This window comes from Lampetra planeri, chromosome 39, assembly GCF_965212315.1.
Source record: "Lampetra planeri chromosome 39, kcLamPlan1.2.h2, whole genome shotgun sequence".
NCBI lineage: Eukaryota > Metazoa > Chordata > Hyperoartia > Petromyzontiformes > Petromyzontidae > Lampetra > Lampetra planeri.
Window position 1 is genome coordinate 9,446,858 of NC_136145.1, and position 18,911 is coordinate 9,465,768.

The 18,911-nt window shown below is 54.1% G+C and overlaps 1 protein-coding gene across 1 annotated transcript in view; it reads right to left on the reverse strand.

The window, feature by feature from the left end:
* Positions 1-1,127: 1,127 nt before the first annotated feature.
* The window catches only part of LOC144731604 (fibrillin-2-like), a 129,568-nt gene continuing 111,784 nt past the window's right edge, over positions 1,128-18,911 (reverse strand). Inside the window, exons 51-65 of the mRNA XM_078612782.1 lie at positions 18,903-18,911; positions 18,123-18,248; positions 17,636-17,755; positions 16,679-16,801; positions 14,952-15,083; positions 14,133-14,258; positions 13,151-13,357; positions 11,575-11,700; positions 10,423-10,545; positions 10,014-10,130; positions 8,784-8,912; positions 7,678-7,797; positions 6,004-6,241; positions 5,551-5,752; positions 1,128-5,244 (exon numbers count right to left, since the gene is read on the reverse strand). The exon at positions 18,903-18,911 is cut by the window's right edge and continues 57 nt beyond it. Of these exons, the coding sequence (XP_078468908.1) occupies positions 4,831-5,244; positions 5,551-5,752; positions 6,004-6,241; positions 7,678-7,797; positions 8,784-8,912; positions 10,014-10,130; positions 10,423-10,545; positions 11,575-11,700; positions 13,151-13,357; positions 14,133-14,258; positions 14,952-15,083; positions 16,679-16,801; positions 17,636-17,755; positions 18,123-18,248; positions 18,903-18,911 (2,312 nt within the window). The 3' untranslated portion in view covers positions 1,128-4,830. The remainder of the gene's footprint in view (positions 5,245-5,550; positions 5,753-6,003; positions 6,242-7,677; positions 7,798-8,783; positions 8,913-10,013; positions 10,131-10,422; positions 10,546-11,574; positions 11,701-13,150; positions 13,358-14,132; positions 14,259-14,951; positions 15,084-16,678; positions 16,802-17,635; positions 17,756-18,122; positions 18,249-18,902) is intronic.

An 18,911-nucleotide genomic window follows, 5' to 3' on the forward strand; every position in this document is an offset into this window, starting at 1 on the left:
TCACAATATATCTGGACCGCCATGTATCGTAGAATTCTGTACCAAATCTGATAGTTTTTTACCCTTTAATGTAACTTAAATAGTAGCGTTAGTATACAAATGAAATCATAAACGAACGAAAGGAGGTGGAGTCAGGGATGTGATGCATGGAGAGACGAGCGTGGAGCGGGAAGAGAAGGGAGAGGAGAGAGAATGGGGAAATCGGAAGTAAAAGGATGGCAAATTCCCGTGTTGTTAGTCAGTGGCGGCTGGTGACATTACTACGAGATGGGGCTGTCGTGAGTGACCTCTGAAAAGACGTTCTCATGAAGAACCTCCTCGTCATCTTATTGGCCTTCCCGTGATGCAACTGTCTTGTCTACCAATAATCAATACGAAACTAAACAACAAAGCACTCCAATGCTTGTCCCCGTGACCCACAAGTCCACACTACACAGCACCTTTGACACAGCCTTCAGGTGCGTGCAGGCCGCGAGCGCCTCTTTTACCATCGCCCTGAAGAGGTCTCAAGCGGCGTGGCTGCAATGCAGTGAATGAAGGGGGACATCTCTCACTCGGGACGCCTTCACAGCCGCCCAGAGACCTCACAGAGGCACAAATCAGACTGTGGTGTGGCAGCGGTTTCTAATATGAACAACTTAAAATGTTATCTTTAGGAGGCAATTCACGTTGAAAGAATCATGATTTTAAAAAATGTAACACAACAAAACAATTTATAGAAAAGTATTTTTAATAGGACAATCATTTCTCATCTCCAGCTGCTTGGTGGGGCAGCGCCCCAACGCCCCTAGTGGACGAACCACGCCTGATGTTGAACTTCTTTCGCACCGTACGTAGCCAACAATGCTAATCGGAGATGCGGGAATGGAGAAACGGCAGCGCGGGGAGCCAGGAGCGACGAAGATGGGGAGGAAGAGGCGGCACGAAGGCCTTGGCGCTGCTGCACGGAGAGGCCGGCATCTGTTTTCACAGTGGGCGGGGAGGAGAGGGGAGAGGGTCAGAGTGGGCGTGGCCACAAACGTCACGTGATTTACGGGGAGGCTTGAGATGATTCAGATATAGAGAGAGATCAGTTTGTTTGAATTATAATTTTGAAATCATAATAAAGCCATTGGTTGGACAACAGGTTGCTCCACACAATTTTTATTGTACAAAAAAAATCAGTTTTCATTTTAAACCGGATACAAAAAAATGTCAATAATGTAAATGTTAAAATCCCACATTTTTATAAATCCTCAGGCCCTCCCTCAATGCTGGTAATCCTTCATAACGCGATGACTTCATAAAAATAGCTCAAGTTTAAACAGATTATTTTTTCACATATCGAGAATTTGTCAAACACAAATAATGGACTGGTGGCGAGGTCAAGGAGGTCACGGAGGTCACAGAGGTCACGTCTCCAATGTTGCTGTACGTCACGTAAGACTGTGCCACTTTAAAGGAACAAACTCAACATTTAAATATGACGACGATGATGATGATGCTGCTGCTGGCACGCTCAGTCACGTTAGACCCGTGAAGGGTTAACATCTATCGATCCTGGGCGACCACTGACCGACTTACAGCCAACATCACCCAGCCCTCCCACCCACCTCCCCGTTAAAGCTCAAGAGAAGATACAATGAGACGTATTCGACATTTCACTTTGTACATTATATCAAATTGTAGTAACAAAAACCGTCTATGAATTGTAAAACAAACACTAACGATGCATATTTAAACCGCTGTTAATCACCGTGATGGGGAGTGGGGGGCGAGTGAAATATACTGCCGACAAAATTGCTGTTGTGGGTTTCGGCATTCAGCTCAAGATTGCAACCTTGTAAGCTTCACCCTCAACAAATTTCATCGTTTAAAAATAAAAAATAAACATATAGAGGTCTGTGATCTATACCTGACCAAGCTATAAAGAAGATCCTACTAACAGAAGTCTGTGTTTTTTTCTATGAGACACAATGCTACAATTATAAAAATACAAAAACATTAAATAATAATAAATCTGAAAAGTCACAACACCTAATATAAAGCATTATGAATTACCACAGTGAATGCTTTAAAAACAATAACCCCCCCCCCATCACTAATAATCGTGGTGTCAAATTCAAGGCTTTCCCAACAAAGGATAATTCATTCCCAGCCTCATCAGCAGTGCGCTGGCAGTCGGCGCAAACCGGCCGACAACCCCCCACAGTGACATCTTTGCCGAGACGAGCCGTGGACGGGTTTGGCTGAGGAGACAAGACTCGCGGATTCTTCAGCTCGACCAGGAGAAGACACGCGGCCACCGCGACGAGGGGAGGAACGCCTCACGAAGGTTTCGCGGGCCGCCTGACGTCACCGCCGGCGCAGGAAAATCCGATGGGAAAAAAAAAAATCTGATTTTGAAAACCTGGGCCTTTCCTTAAAAGGGAGTCTTTTAAGACTTAGCGGCGAAGGATGTCCTGGCGAGACAATTTTTATCCGACACGCCGCGATGTATTAATTTCGTTTTGTTTCCCCGCAACAGGTCTTCTCTCAAACAGCCAACGCGTGCTTGGGTCCGCCCCAGCAAAAGCCACCGCTAGCACCATAAATTGCGACGCGTGTGACGACAACACACTGAGCACCGATTGCAAGAGAAGGAAAATAAAATCCGTCACGTCCACGACCGTTACGTGCCGAGTTGAAGCCCCGACGATGGATCGCGCGAGCGCGCTGAGTTCACGAGGTAGGGGCTCTATCACCAGCCACATTCCTCGAGCTGCGCGCCAACTATTTAATCGCTTGCGGCACGAGAGGGCGCGTGTTCTTTTGTGTGTTTTTTTCAGAAGCGCTGCTGCTGCTGCAGCTCCACACGTTGTAGGCAGTGATTCTAAAAAGGTAGCAAGGCACCCCATAGCAGCCTCATCGCCACCGCGGGCACCCGTATGAGAAGCAATGCTTGCCAATTAAAGCCATTTTAAAAGGTATATCTTCCTTCTTCATAGTTTCCTATCATCCAATCACTTTCGGATGTATTACCAAGCTCATGTCCTATTGGGAGGACATGAAAGTTTTTGTCTGAACATTAGCAGATGTGGAGCGTCAGCAGATTTGGAAACGGCACGTGTTGCATGTATTCTTGTGGATAAAATAAACCAAAAGTGGCCATGTAAATATGGTGCGTGTTGCGAATCGTAGCGTCATTTCGACAAGACAAGGGGGGTGGGGGCGGGCATTTAAATTTCAGGCGATACGCCGATTGGTTGCCACATTAAAACTCGCGCGGTTGGGAAGCAAGTCGGAGATTCCGGCTGAACAAGTCGGAGATCGAGTCACATTGGGCTGTTCACCAACTCCGGGAATCGTGAACGGGGTTGGCCGGTGAAACCCGACTGCCCTCAACGTGCCGTAACTACCACGCAACTACCACGCAACTACCACGTAACTACCACGCAACTACCACGTGCGGGCAATGTCAAGCGGTAAGTTGGCGAGCGTCGCTGTTGGGCGGACTATCTCCCTGCTGTCGTTGGAACTCGGTGATCTGAATGACGTGTTTCTCCGTGACAGCGCTCGCCGCTGTGCGACGGCAAACGCGACGATAGCTCAACGCTCGGTGCAATTGCATTTTGAAAGCTTTCCCTTTCATATTTATGCCGCTTTCTGTAAATAATTTTTTTTATGGGTTATATAATTAAGCCTCGGATTATAATTCAGGACTCGCGCCAATCTGACGACTCGGGTTGGTGTGTTTATATGCGAATGGCGACGGTCGCCAGTACGCCGAGGTAAAATTTTTTTGGCGAACGAGGTGAAGTGTTAACGTGCGCTAAAGTCACACGGATAAATGATTCCATTAAAATTATAATTAGGTATATTAATATTATCTTGGTAAATTAATTGGCGCCGTGGAAGCTGTCGTCAGCGCTGCAATTAAAAACGTTCACGACCACTTGGAAGCATTGAGCCAATTGAATTTCATTGTTTGCGTCTTGCCAAAAGGGCCCCCCGAGATATCAAATAACATTTCGTGGTGAAAGGGGTGAGAAAGCTGCTGTGAGAAACTTTGTGTTGAAGTCATTTGGTAGCATTCAATAAATATACGTTTTTAATGACTACAGTAATAACACCAGTGTTATTAACACTTCAGCGTAACCGTCCATGGCATTAAAATACCAGAGAGCCCAATTTATTTAAATGCTCAGTGATCGGTTGCATAAAACACTCCAAGGGACATTTCTGTCCTTAATTTCGACATTTCAAGCAACAGGAGTTGAGGCTTAATTCGAGGACTACAAACTGTGAGAGTGCCTGGAGATTTTTTTCTGTTCTCGTGGTAATTTGTCGGTAACAACAAACGCAACGGATGACCTATGACCCATGACAGCCGCTCGTGGCCCTGAGAATTTCACACTCACAGCGGCGTGGGGTGAATTTAGCGCTGCACTTGGGGGAAAATTTTCAAAAATCTCCATAATTTCACTTTTTTTTACTTTGGCATTATTCATGATAACTTCGACATAATTACAGTGCGAAAAGTCCATTGGAACCTTCCTAAACAAAAGGAATACGACGACAGAACCGGGAGTGTGTTTCATTTACAAAACGTCAAAACTATCTTCATATTTCATTTGAAACAATTCCACACAAATCACCAACAATGGCCGCGACGACGATCTACCCTCCCCGACCCTCACCACGTCGACCTCCGTGGGCGCGCACCAACGAACGCCGGCCCGCCCGCTCCGCTTACACGCACGCGCAGGCCTAGTACACGCGCGGGCCTAGTACACGCGCGGGCCTAGTACACGCGCGGGCCTAATACACGCGCGGGCCTAATACACGCGCGGGCCTAGTACACGCGTGAGCCTAGTAGACGTCTATGTTCAGTTTGATGCGCAGCGCGGCGCCGTGCTCGCCCAGCAGGTAATCCACGTCGTGCTGCCGCTCCATGCGCCGCATCTCGGCGCGCTTGAACGTCGGCAGGCCCACGATCTCGAGCGCGTACGGCCCGCGCCGCAGCTCGCCGGCACCCCTCCGCCTCGCGTGCTGGTCCTTGCCGGCACCGGCGACCTGCAGCCAGGCGCCGTTCTCCTTGGGCTGCAGACGGAAGGCGCGCGAGCCGGGCCCCCGCGACACCACGGCGTAGCGCACGTGGCGGTTGAGGGTGGCGAGCGCCGGGGTGAACCGCAGCAAGGGCTCGCCCGGACGGAGGGCCGAAGCGTTGAGGCGCAGCGTCACGGGTGCGTCCAGATCCACGCTCGCCAGGCTCATGGGCTCCAGCTGCGAGCACGGGATAAGGGGGGGGGGAGTGGGGTGGGGACGGAGGTGGGATGAGATGGTGGCTCAGGGGAGCTAACACTGTCGGAGTATTAGGGTACAGGGTGTCTGAGTTTCAGCCACCCTTGTCAAAATCACGTTCTGAGGCACAGCAAGGTGCTGGTCTCAGCTAGGTCAATAGTGCACATTAAAACGGCCGTAGTATAAAATTATTTTTCTGCTACATTCGGCGTATTTCCAGCTCCGAGGACGAACATCTCCGAGTGCCGCGTGTCGGCGCGCACAACGTGCGCGGTGCGCGAGGCTGACCTCCCCGCCGGTGCCGTTGGCGCTGCGCCGCAGCCTCCCCGCCTTGCCGTAGCCATTGACCTTGCACTCGTAGCATGCCTCGTGCGACAGCGCGTCCTCGGAGCCCTCCGGCGCCTCCACCAGCTCCGCCCCGTCATACTCCTCCAGGCCCTCGTCGCCGCCGCCGTTGACCTGGGCGAAGCCTAGGCCTGTGAGGCAGTGCCTGCGCACGGGCGAGGCGGGCGGGGGGGGGGGCGGGGGCGGGGTGAGAAACGGTGGAAGCGTAGAGGCTCGAGAGCGAGCGGGTTGAGTCGTCGCGCTCGTGTCCTGGCGAGCTCTCGCACCGGCGGCGACTCGCGCGAATCCGCGTGGGTTTACTCCGAGCCCGCCTCGATTTACTCCGCCACGTGTATTTACACGCGAACGCGAACGCCTCGTCCGCGCTAGGCCCGTACCCCGACGAGAACCACTCACCCCTGGCCGGCGCGGTAGTATCCGTTGGGACAACCGCACAGGTAACCGCCCTCGGTGTTGGAGCAGCCGTAGTTGCAGGGCGCGTGCGAGCCGGAGCACTCGTTGACGTCCTGGCAGCCGCTGCCGACGCCGTGCTGGTCGAAGGCGAACCCGGAGGGGCACAGGCACTTGTAGCTACCCAGCGTGTTGTGGCACGACGCGGAGCCGCACAGCTGCCGGTTGGCGCACTCGTTCTCATCTGCATGGTTCACAGCGCGGGGAGGTGAGCAGGGGAGGGGCGAACACGCAGAGTGGCGGCGTCATGGTGGCGGCGCTGGCCCCCAGGCTCCAGTCTTGGATCGTATTTAGTTGGGTTTATACCGATGGTTGCAGCGCCGCAGTGGCGAGATGTTAACTACCTCGCCTGGTGCACAAGAGATCGTGGGTTCGAACCCGATCCTGACGCCTGCTCTATATTTGGAGTCTGCATTTTTTCCCTGCGGTCGCGTGGATTTTTCTCCGGGTTCCACTGTTTTTTCCCTCCACATTTAGAATCAACGTCACGCATTTGAGAGTATTTGGGCTGCTCTAAATTTCCACGTGATCAGCCACTTCGTTGAGCTTTCATTTGTGGCCCGGTCACAACTGAAAAAGAGCTACGTAGCTCAGTGGGCCTTACCTGGTAAAATAAAAATTAGTTTTAGTTTAGTGGCTTCAATAGCTTCGTGATAATGTGTGAGAGTTGGCAAAGGCTTGGAAAGGCCTTCATCCAGCAGTGGATAGCTCATGGCTGATGATGGTAATCATGACGATGACGAACAGCACGATGTAAGTGGATTTGTTTGGGTTGGGGGGATTTTATGCTGACATCCTAGATTTTCACCGATGATGCTTGATGTAGTTTCACTACATTTGGTTATGAGAATTGTTATAGCTATATTATTATTGTTCTTCAATTTAGAGGTGAGCCGAAATAATAATGAAAGGATCGTTAAACGCTTGTGCACCACGTGGCAAGTTAATGTGCGTGGCTGTATCGGGTGGTGGAGATTTTGCCAATCATTAAGTAGTGGCCATAACCAAACATATAACATGAACATCATGAGAATGACGTCAACTTGTAACACGCCACGCAGTATTCACTCACTCTTGTAGAGAGGGAGGCGCGAGACGGAACCACATACAAGCGTGAAGACAGCCACGCGATGAGCCGGTGCCAACAATCTCCCAAGCTCTGCGGTCTTCTATATATGAACCTGTAATCGGCCAATTAATGAGTGTTTACATGTGCGAGGAAACCTGGAGCACCCGGAGAAAACCTAGGCGTGCGAGGGGGAAACACTCGATCCCAAACAGACGGAACGGGCGGGAGTCCACATTTGTGCCGCACCACCACCGCCTTCTCCTGGCGTGCCAGGGCAGGGCAGGGCACCTCCTCGACGCCCACGGCAATGGAAGTTTTGCACAACGTTCGCGCGGCAGTCCACCGACCCTCGTGTTGAGCCCTTGCCGACGACACGTGCTCCGCGCGATCCGCAGTGCGGGGTTACAGGCCACGTGCCAAGTCGTCGTCGCCGCCAGGAAGAATTTACTTTGAAAGCCCCAAGAACGGCGCGGCTAGACGAGGCGACGGCGGTACACGGACGTGGCGCGGGAAGCGGGGGGGGTGGTGCTTGGCGTGACTGCAGCACCCACCGATGCACTGGTTCCACTGGTAGTGCTGCAGGTATCCCTGCGGGCAGGAGCAGCGGTAGCCGCCCAGCATGTTCTGGCAGCCGTGCTGGCACCGGTGGCTGCCGTCGCATTCGTTGACGTCTGTAGAAAGAAACGGATCGCATTGCGAGCGCGGGGTTTTTTTTTCGTCTTTGTGTGTGTGTGTTTCACAGCCGTCGTCGGCGTCACAGAGATGATATGTCCCGCACGGATCTCTCGCGGGAGCGCTGCAACACCCTTCGCGATGTGAGAACGGCCCACGAGAGTGGATATAGAGCTACCTGCAGGTGACCACATGGGGTCCATACGCAGTAGAGGGCAGCACTTACTCTAGTTGCTCTGCCATAAGAGAGTGAGGTTCGTCGCTTGACAGCCAAACAGATATTTTAAATCTCAAAGCTGGAATTCAGCCAAATAAAGCGCAGGACCAAATTTAACGTGATGGGGTTTTTGTTTGTTCTTGTCCAGCCATTGATTTATGGATTGAGCCCACTCATTTGAGGCTGAGTCGACCTAGGGGAGGCCTAGGACCGGTTCAAATATTCACCGACTATTATTGGTCTTGAGCGAGAATCAAACTCGGGTGGCCATGTTCGCAGCGAAGCGCACTAACCATTGCACCGCCGCTCCCGACGCATCGAAATACACCCACGCACACATGCATCGCGAGCACGCAAATGACACGCGTGACTTTCACCGAAACTTATCCAGCTGCTGTTTTCCCAGTTGCCGAGTACACACCGGGCGCATTAACAACTCTGACGCTGCACTACAGGGGTGCAGCGAGGCAGGGAATGACACCGCAGGTCTCGCACGCCAGCGCAGACCTTATCTCTATTCTCATTTTGTATTTATACAGCGCCTTCGATCGATGAGCCTCACGTAATAAAAAAAAATGGTACGAAAAAAAAGCCACGATTAAGATGGCAGGGTGCGTGCAAGGGATGAGGATTGGGTGATCACGACAGAGGGGTGAGTAGGGGTTGGGAAGGGTAGGGGAGAGGTCACGGTAGAGGGGTGAGTAGGGGAGGGGAGGGAAGTGAATGGGCAATGGAGAAGAGCCGAGCTGTAGAGTGCCGCTGACTGACCTTCACAGTTGACCCCAGTGCCATCGATGGAGAAGCCGTGCTGACACTCGCAGGAGAAGCTGCCCGGAGAGTTCTGGCACATTCCTCGTGCGCCGCACAGACTCGGCTGGGAGACGCACTCGTTGTTGTCTGAGTGGAACGGACACGCGGGGTTACATAGGTGTGTGTGTGTCCGCGTGTGTCCGTGTACCTATGTCGACCGGACGTGGTGCTGGCCACCCACCGCTTTGTGTGCCGTGTCGACCTTCAGAGATGCTACTGACTAACAGAGCTTGCCCGAACAGTCTGGTAAGGCTATATGGGGTGTCATTGTGTTTTGTCTTGCGTACCTATGTGGGGAGCAGTGGTGCAATGGTTAGCGCGCTGCGCTACAAACCCTGCCACTCGAGTTTGATTCTCGCTAACGGCAAATATCGGTGGTGTGTATCTTAACCGGTCCTGGGCCTCCCCTAGGTCAACTCATGTCTTAATTGAGTAGCTGGTGCGGTGTCATCAGCATTGGGGAAACAAAGGCGGCCGGGCGTGGTGCTGGCAACCCATCCCCCTCGTGTGCCGTGCCCGGCCTTCATAGGTGCTGCTCGCTAACAGCACTTGCCCCAACAGTGTTAGAAGAGGCTAGATGGGAGAGCTTTGATGTACCTCTGTGTGTGTCTGAGTGTCTGTGCCCTTGCTACCCCGGTGACCTGCGTTCAATTCCGGGTCTTGCACGGCCATCGGTAGCCAGCTGGTATCCAATTGCCTCGGTTAACTTAGCCTGAAAAAGTGTGTTAACATCAGCACTATGGACAAAGACATCAAGGCATGAGTCTGGTCACAATACACGCTTGTGTATTTACACTCAAAATATCTTAATGAAATGAGGACCGCAGAGCTTGGGAAACCTTTGGCACCGGCTCACCGTCTAGCTGCTGCCTCTCCCGCTTCTCCGCAATCCCCCTGGGCAACAGCGAGAGATGCGGTTTGCAGGAACGTCGGCGACGCAACGCGCTAAACTAAATGTCGGCATTGTTATATTTTCCTCGCCGGCGTTAACGGGCGCTCGCCAACAGCCCGTTTGGCGTGGCCCACGCCGCTTCCGCGCGAGCTCCAAACAGAAACGCCGCCGTCGCCTCTCGCGTCACACCAACTCTCGTCTGGGGACCGGGGCGCTGTGGGGGGGTAGGGGGCTTTGAGGGGTGGGGGGGTAGGGGAGTGCGGGGGGGTGCGGGGGGGTGGGGGGGGGGTGCTCACCGATGCAGGCCGAGTGGTGCTGCGCGAAGCCGGGTGGGCACTTGCAGTTGAAGCTCCCGATCGTGTTGACGCACAGGAACTGGCAGTTGTGCTGCTTGCTGGCGCACTCGTCCAGGTCTGCGGCGCCACGCGGGCAGACACGAAGCACGCCCGGTGTTAGGCGCTCACTCGCGTGCACGCTCGCAAGTGTGCACGCTCGCACACACACACACACGTACGCACGCTCACACGTACGCACACGTCGTTGGTCATTTTGGTGGGGTGGCTCCGGTGGAGAAAGGAGCGGCCTTCTTTGGGAGGGTGGCAAGAGAGTGAGAGAGCGAGACAGAGAGAGCGAGAGAGAGCGAGAGAGAGAGAGCGAGAGAGAGCGAGAGAGAGCGAGAGAGAGAGAGCGAGAGAGAGAGCTCACCCTTGCAGGTCTTGCCGTCCTCCTGCATGATGTAGCCACGTGGGCACGAGCACTGGAAGCTGCCCTCCGTGTTCTTGCAGATGAAATTGCACGGCTTGGGCGACTGTGCGCATTCGTCCAAGTCTGCAGAGGCAACACATAAGGGTACCAAAGGAATGTAGCGACGAGTAAAACGTGTCTGCAATTCAGCGCTGCGGAGGCGAGGGTTGGCTGATCACACAAACGTCACGAAACTCCCTTCCCTTGCTCGCCAGGAGAACAAAACAATAATGTTCTGTGTGTATGGGATAGAGTGTTTCCCCATCGCACATCTAGGTGGTCTCCAGACGCTCCGGTTTATTTCCACTCATCAATTGGCCGACAAGCTATTCATATATAAGAGGACTGCAGAGCTTGGGAAATTGTTGGCTTCAGCTCATCATGTGGCTGCCGTTACACTTCCCTGTGGCTCTTGCGTCGAGCAAACACTTTTGCGCGTTCCAAGTTGAATTTATTATTATAATTAAAGCTTTTTTTTATCTTATCCAGCACCCAAAGCATTCTGCCAAATCCTGCCCCAGTCAAATTTCACTTGGTGTGAAGTCGCTCGTTCTCCTCTGCCTGCCCCACACGGTGTGGAACTCCCTCCCCTCAGCCGTTGGTGCTATCGACTACCCTGCCCTCGTTCGAGTCCAGGCTCAGCACTTCCTCCTTTCCTGCTGCCCGCGAACAAAAAGCGTTTCCTCGTTCCCAGGGTGCCCACGTCGCACCGCTGTGTACGGCGGCGGCGTGCTTTGGGTCGATCTGCCGGTGTGGCGGCGGCCTCGGTGGCTCCACCTCGATTGACGCCGCGTGTGCGTTATTCTTGTTGTTGTTGCGTCGCTCCTGCGACTTTCCCACATGGGCTCAAGGAGCCACGCGGGAAGACACGCAAATGGTTACGCGCCTGTGGGTTATCTTAAAATCTTGGAAGGGATTTTTTTTGTTCAATCGGAAATTATCCTAAAAAAATGTTAAATCTTAAATGTTTCAATGCGAAACGACAGCCGCTTGTTGTTTTGAGTTGTGTCTTACGTTGAGCACCGTCCACTGTCAAAACTACTCAGTCTCCTCGGACGACGCAATCCTCGGCCTGCCAACGCCTCGAGCGAGGAGACGCCGCCGCGGACCTACCGACACAGGCGGTGGAGGTGATGTCCGTGGTGTAGCCGCGGTTGCACATGCAGCGGTAGGAGCCGGCGCTGTTGATGCACTCCCCGTTGTGGCACGGATTGGCCAACACCTTGCACTCGTCGATGTCTGCGGGGAAACATCAGAATCAGAATATTTATTTGCTCATACCGGAGGAATCCGATGAGCTACGAAGCAGACGTTCGGCTCGCGTGGCATGACGGACGCCGCCTCTACGACGCTCGCCTCCGTTAGGTATCCGACTCCGAAACTATCCCAGCCGGTCACCCAAAGTGAGGCGTTGAGAAGCGGCTGAAGGGACCGGGGTGACTCAAGGAGCTGACAAGAGAGATTTGTTTTTTATCGATCGATTTCATTTACGTCAACTGGAAGGGCCCAATGAGCTGTTAGGCTCATGGGCGTCCTGCGATGTAATTTTCTCCATTCTCTCTATTTTTAAATTCTTTATATTAAGTTCACTTGCTTGCTTGCTTGCGTGCTTACGACCGTGCAAATCTTTCGGTCGTTTTTTAACCCACTTCCCGTGATCCAATCGAGCTGACATTTTGCACACAGACTCGTTGTGCGTGACAATTTATTTTCGTGAAATTTTTTTCCAAAATGTTACATTTTTTAGGAAAAAATAAATAATATTTAATTACCAATTGCTTAATGGTGGCAGGCAATCATCTGACCCATAGGTGGCAGCCATCTCAAGCCAGAGGACGAGAGGACTCTAGCCGCCACGCATATAAAGGATTTATAGTGAAAAACTTTGTTTTTACGGGTTAATTTTTATTTCACCAGCTTAGGTCCCACTGAGCTATGTAGCCCTTTTTCAGGAGCAACCTGACCACAAATTACAGTTGAACAAAAGTGGATTTTCACGTGGACATTTACAGCAGCCAAATACTCTAAAACAGAAGCTGATTCTAAATGTCGAGGCAAAAACTAGAGGAGCCGGAGAAACATCCACGCGACCACAGGGAGAACACGCAAACTCCAAATACACAGGCGTCGGCACGAACCCACGACCTCCTGTATACCAGGCGAGGTAGTTAACATTTCCTAGCCACCGTGATGACGATGGTGTAACCCACGACCTCCTGTATACCAGGCGAGGTAGTTAGCATCTCACCACCGTGGCGCCCCAATATCAGTGCACTGACCCCGCCGATACACACTGCAGCGTACCGTCCCGACCAATCATGGCCAAGAGATCTTGCCAGCTCCACTCGTAACAATGAAAGAATCCTACGCAGCACAGAGCTTAATATCGTGTCAAGAGATTTGAATATTGTTTAGTGTGTAGCAGTTAACGCACTGCGCTACAAATCCGCCGACCCGAGTTCGACTCGCGCTCACGGCCACCACCAGTGACAATCATCTAAACCAGTCCTGGGCCTCCCCTAGGTCGGCTCAGCCTCAAATGAGTACCTGGTGCGGTGTGTAGTAAACATCGCCACTGGGGAGACAAAGGCCATGCCGGCCTTCATAGGTGCTCGCAGCAGCGGGGGATCTTTGTATTTGTTGTGTGCGTGCGCGCGCGCGTGTATGTGTGCGTGCGCTGCGTGCTGACCGCGTCCGTCCGTGGTGTAGCCCGGCCCGTGCGGGCACAGCTTGCGGTATTCCCGCGTGCCGGGGAAGGGGCACATCTCGCAGTGGCCGCCCCAGCCGCGCCCGCCGTCGCAGCAGCACTCCGACTTGGTGACGGCCTGCCGGCTGCTGGAAGACATCTGGCACAGGCCCTGTACCGCCTCGGCAAAGCACAGGCCCTGGCGGTTGTCTGCGTGCGTGCGTGTTTAACAGGAGTGCGCGTGTTTGTAAATAGGTAGGTGTGAGCGTGAGCACGGGAGTGGGTGTGAGGGTGCGTGAGTGTGTGTACAGACGGTGTGTGTCGTGGCAGAGGTGGGTTGTGTTCACAGAAGTACAATGTGAAAAAATTGAAACCTTTTCGTGAGCACGACTGCAGTCTTGTCGCTGCTTTAGAGGCGTTGTTGTTTCAAGCTCCGCTCTCTAGATTGAAAGGCATTAAGCTTTGGGTGTGTGTGTTGAAGCGTGACCAATCATCTTTTTAACTTTAATCATTATATATTAGGCCCAGAGCGACTCCTAATGCACAGAATACGGCATTTTATTTTCAAAAACGTCACGCAGCAGGGCGGACCGGTGGCCTCTGCCCAAGGGGCGCTCCGCGTGGTCCACCGAGCACGCAGAACAACAACGCTGAACAACGACGCTGAACAACGACGCTGAACAACGACGCTGAACAACAACGCTGAACAACAACGCTGAACAACAACGCTGAACAACGGGCACATTTACCAAAATTCTCCCTATTTCATCGTGTTTTTTGGCAATCGAAGCTGCAGTCGTAATCACAGAGCAACATTCAAAACTTGCAACGTGTCCAGCTTTGCACGGACACCGCGGCACCCGCGTCTAGTAATGCGGAGAAACAAGTCACCCCGCAGCGTTTGAGCGACGCTAGCACTGGGCTTGTCGGAGCCTGGGGGCCGCCCCACCTGCCCCCCCCTCCCCCGTGCCACCCTCCCGCGTACCCAGGCAATCGACGCCGCTGTCGCTCTCCGCGAAGCCCTCGTTGCAGTCGCAGCGGTAGCTGCCGAACGTGTTGATGCAGCGTCCGTTCTCGCAGACGCCCGGCTTGGCACGGCACTCGTTCTCGTCTGGGGGGAGGGGGGGGGTTTCCGGACAGCAGGGGTCGTCCATAGGTCGGCGGTCGGCACGGCGGGGTAACGGGGTAGGGGAGAGCCGGGTAGGGGAGAGCCGGGTAGGCGAGAGCCGGGTAGGGGACGGCGCGGTGTTGTGGACGAGGACAAAGGCTGGATTTCTCATGGAATATTTTCCAAACTCCCATCCTCATCCCCCCCACCCCCCGTGAGGGGAAATCATTTCTGGAGCTCAGACCAAGGCTGCTCCGGCTGAAATTAAGCCCTGGTGGAGACCATTGTTGTTCATGCTACCCGTTAGGCCATGACACACTACGACAAATTTTAGGGCAATCGTCGCCAGGAACGTTTGTTCCACGGTTTTCTCAGAGAACGACAAAAAAAATGCCGTAGTTTTCAAAAACCCTGAAAAATCTGGTCACCGCATGGCATTGTGGGCAAATGGGATGGCAACCTCTAACCAGATCACGGACAGAGGTCATGTGACTAGCCAAGGGCGTAGACCATCGTTCGCACCTCCGATTAGCGCGGTTGGCTATGTACGGTGCAAAATAAGTTATTCGTACATAACATACATGAAGTGCAACACGCATGTTCGTAGCATGCTGTGCTTTCGTTGGCTGGAGAGAGGTCTCGTCGCTCGGTGCCAGCGGATTTCCCGTGGCGTTCACGCGCACCCCCGAAACTCACCGGTGCAGCCCTCGCCATCCGGCCTGCGGACCATGCCCGGCGGGCAGATGCACATGAACGTGCCGATGAGGTTCTTGCAGACCATCTGCCGCGAGTCGCAGTTGTGCAGTCCCTCCGCGCACTCGTCCAGGTCTGTGCGCGCAGGCAACGACGCAAAGTCAACGAGACGGCCGATTCACAGCGGGAACCTCGACGACACGGAGCGCCGCGAGCAGCTTGGAGCGCCGCTAGCACAACGGGTTCCCGTCGAGGGCCCGCGACGGCAGCGCAAGCACCTGCGGCGAGCCCGCACCGCGGGTCGCAGCTGATCTATTGTTCTTCTTCAGATATTTCTCCGCTCGCATTTCCGACGTACGCTTCACTCCGGCAGTAAACGTGCAGCCCGGCGTTCCGGGTCGTGCGCGTCCTCATTCACAGAGCTTGTTGGGGAAGATCGGAGTAGTTAACATGTGGGAGGCCTAGGAGCTGCGCACGTTGAGAGCTGGGGGGTAGGGTGGTCGGGGGGGGGGGGGTAAGGGTGGGCTGGAGGGGGGAGTGCCTTCTGGTGATACTGGGCCCAAGGGTCTCGGGCGTGAGGTGGCTTTAAAATTGTTTATTCAGGAACGCGTCCCAAATTCTTTTTAAAATCTGCCTCGTTTCCTTGAAGTGCTGGACAGGATACGGTGGGAACACCCCGCTGACGCGGGGGTCCGTCTGTACAGCGGACCGTTAGGGTGTGTGGGTTTTATCCGGGTAACTCTGGCTCACTCCTGCGAGTTGAGCATCCCGCTCACGGGAGTTTTGTCGAACGTAATAAATCAACGCGGGACCCTCTGCAAGAAGCGTCCGAGAGGCTCATGAGGCTCGTTTCCTGGATGAATGCGTCACGTCGTTACTTTGTTATCCAAGTCGCTGACTCCCGTTTACTCTGCAGATCAAAGTGCTACACAACTGTGCAACTGACGGTGGCAAAAAAACATCACGCGCTCTTGTTAACGCACACATTTACAGGTGCACAGGTTGATGATATTGTAATAAAAATCATGATTTTCACGGGGCCTTTTTTGCCAGTATCAAAGTGTTGAAAAATAAGAATAGGTCTTTCTGCCAATAAAACACGAGGTGTGAAGATGTTCAAACACCAAATAGAGTGTGGGTAATAATGTAGACTTGATTCCTTGCAAAAGGTATCTATTTGGTATTTGAACATCGTAACAATAATGACTGTTGTTTCTTTAACCAGGAAAGCCCCACTGAGTGCGAAGACTTTTTCAGTAGCGCCCTGCTACAATGGGATATTTAACTCAATGCCGGCTAATTTGTGGGGGTTTTTTTAGTTATTGAAGGAATTTGGAGAAACCGGAGTAAGCCCACGCAGAAGCGGGGAGATAACACAAACTCCACGCACGGAATGGCACCCGAGTCGAGAATTGAACCCAAGTCCTTTTTGCAGTGATGCACAAGTGTGTAACCACTGCCCCGCCCTGCCGCCCAGACGTTTACGTGTTTCGGTCCTTGCGTGCAGTACGCACGGACGTGCCAGGAGCGGTCGTGCAGTGGCTAGGGCACCGCGCTCTGAACCCGGCGACACGAGTCAGCGTTGGGTAGACGAAGGCGGGCGTGGCGCTGGCCGCCCATCTCCTTCGTGTGCCGTGTTGGCCTTCGTAGGTGCTCGCTCGCAGCACTTGCCCCAAGAGTCTGTCAAAGGCTGCACGGGGGACCTTTGTCTTTGCGTGCGCGCGCCGTACCCTTGCACATGCGACGGTCTTCACGCAGCGTGTAGCCCGTGGGGCACGTGCACTCGTAGGCGCCAAACGTGTTGATGCAGCGGAAGGCGCACAGCAGCGGGTTCTGGGAGCACTCATTCACATCTGTTGGGCAGCAGCGCACGCACGCACAATCACACACACGCGGTCACTCATGCACAATCACACACACGCGGTCACTCACGCACAATCACACACACGCGGTCACTCACGCACAATCACACACACGCGGTCACTCATGCACAATCACACACACGCGGTCACTCACGCACAATCACACACACGCGGTCACTCACGCACAATCACACACACGCGGTCACTCACGCACAATCACACACACGCGGTCACGCACGCACAATCACACACACGCGGTCACGCACGCACAATCACACACCCGCGGTCACGCACGCACAATCACACACACGCGGTCACGCACGCACAATCACACACACGCGGTCACTCACGCACAATCACACACACGCGGTCACTCACGCACAATCACACACACGCGGTCACGCACGCACAATCACACACACGCGGTCACTCACGCACAATCACACACACGCGGTCACTCACGCACAATCACACACACGCGGTCACGCACGCACAATCACACACACGCGATCACTCACGCACAATCACACACACGCGGTCACGCATGCACAATCACACACACGTGGTCACGCACGCACAATCACACACACGGGGTCACGCACGCAGTCACACACAGTCACACACGCGCAATCACATACACGCAGTCACACACGCAAAGTCACAATTTACGCATCAATTACTCACTGATATACAATACTTGACTTACTCTAGCAGTCATCGCTGGACGGCATTGTGGGTCGTTATGGACGTGGCAATCAAACGCCTCGTTGAAGCCGTCACTCACGTCGTTTCATTGGGGGGGGGCGGGGGAGAGAGGGCATTTACCTTCGCAGGTCATCATGGGCCCAGGCTCAAAGCCGTCGTCGCAGGCGCACTCGAAGCCGCCCAGCACGTTGGCGCACGTGCCGTTGCCGCACGGGTTGCCGATGGAACACTCGTCCGTGTCTGTGACGAGGGAGGGGTGGGGGAGCCGCGGGGGGGGGGGGGGGAGACATCGTCCCGGTGACGAGTGAGCCGGGTGAATAAACGGCCGACGTGCGATGTTTAAGTTCCCGTTCCCAGCCACGGCCGCCGTGCACAAGTCGTGCGTGTAAGTTGAACTTCTTTCGCACCGTACTTAGCCAACCGTGATAATCGGAGGTGCAAAGGAAGGACAACAAACTAGACGCAACAAATCGTTCCGAAAGAAATGCGTTTGCAATCTAGATGTGAAAGTGCACCGCTCCGGTGGCTGCCTAATATCGGAAAGGAAGAGCGTTCCAGACGGCCGCAGGGGCGCATCTGAAAGCGCCGCACCATGCAGCCAGCTCACCGATGCAGTTGATGGCCGTGTAGTCGAGGCTGTAACCCAGGGGACACTCGCAGCGGAAGGAGCCGTCCGTGTTGATGCACTGCCCGTTGGTGCAGATGCCCGGGTTCTCTACGCACTCGTTCATGTCTGGGAGCACGGTCGCACATGCGGACGCGCGATGCCAACAATTACGCCACAAAGACAAAGATCCCCCCCGTATAGCCTCGTACGGACTGTCGGGGCAAGTGTTGTTTGCGGACGCCTACGAAGGCCGGCACGGCGCACGAGAGGGTGGGTGCCCAGCACCACGTCCGGCCGTCTTTGTCTCCCGAGTGGCGACGTTTACACACCGCACCAGGTACTCGTGTGAGGCTGAGTCGACCAATGGGAGGGAGGCCCAGGACCGGTTAAAATAATCGTCACTGGTGTTGGCCGTGAGCGGGTATCGAACTCGGGTCGCCGGATCAGCAGCACGGTGCGCTAACCGCTGCGCCGCCGCTCCCCTGGGGCAGTTTCACAGCAGGGGGCGATGTTGCTGCGCGTTCTGCCACTTGCGCAATTTGCACGCGGCACATTTATTTCTCATAAATGCGGTAAATTTGTGTTACCATGACACCGGCGCACGCGGCCTCCTGCTCCTTCTCTTAGAACTACGTCACAACGGATTCGTCAGCGTCCACTGCGTAGCGGGCGGCGCCGAGTATTTGTGGTCACGTGTTTCCAACCGCCCCACCCTCTCAGTCGTGTCGCTACGGTGCGGTGCGTGTGGTTGTGGCGGTCGTGTCGCTACTAGGGGGTCACCTTCGCGCG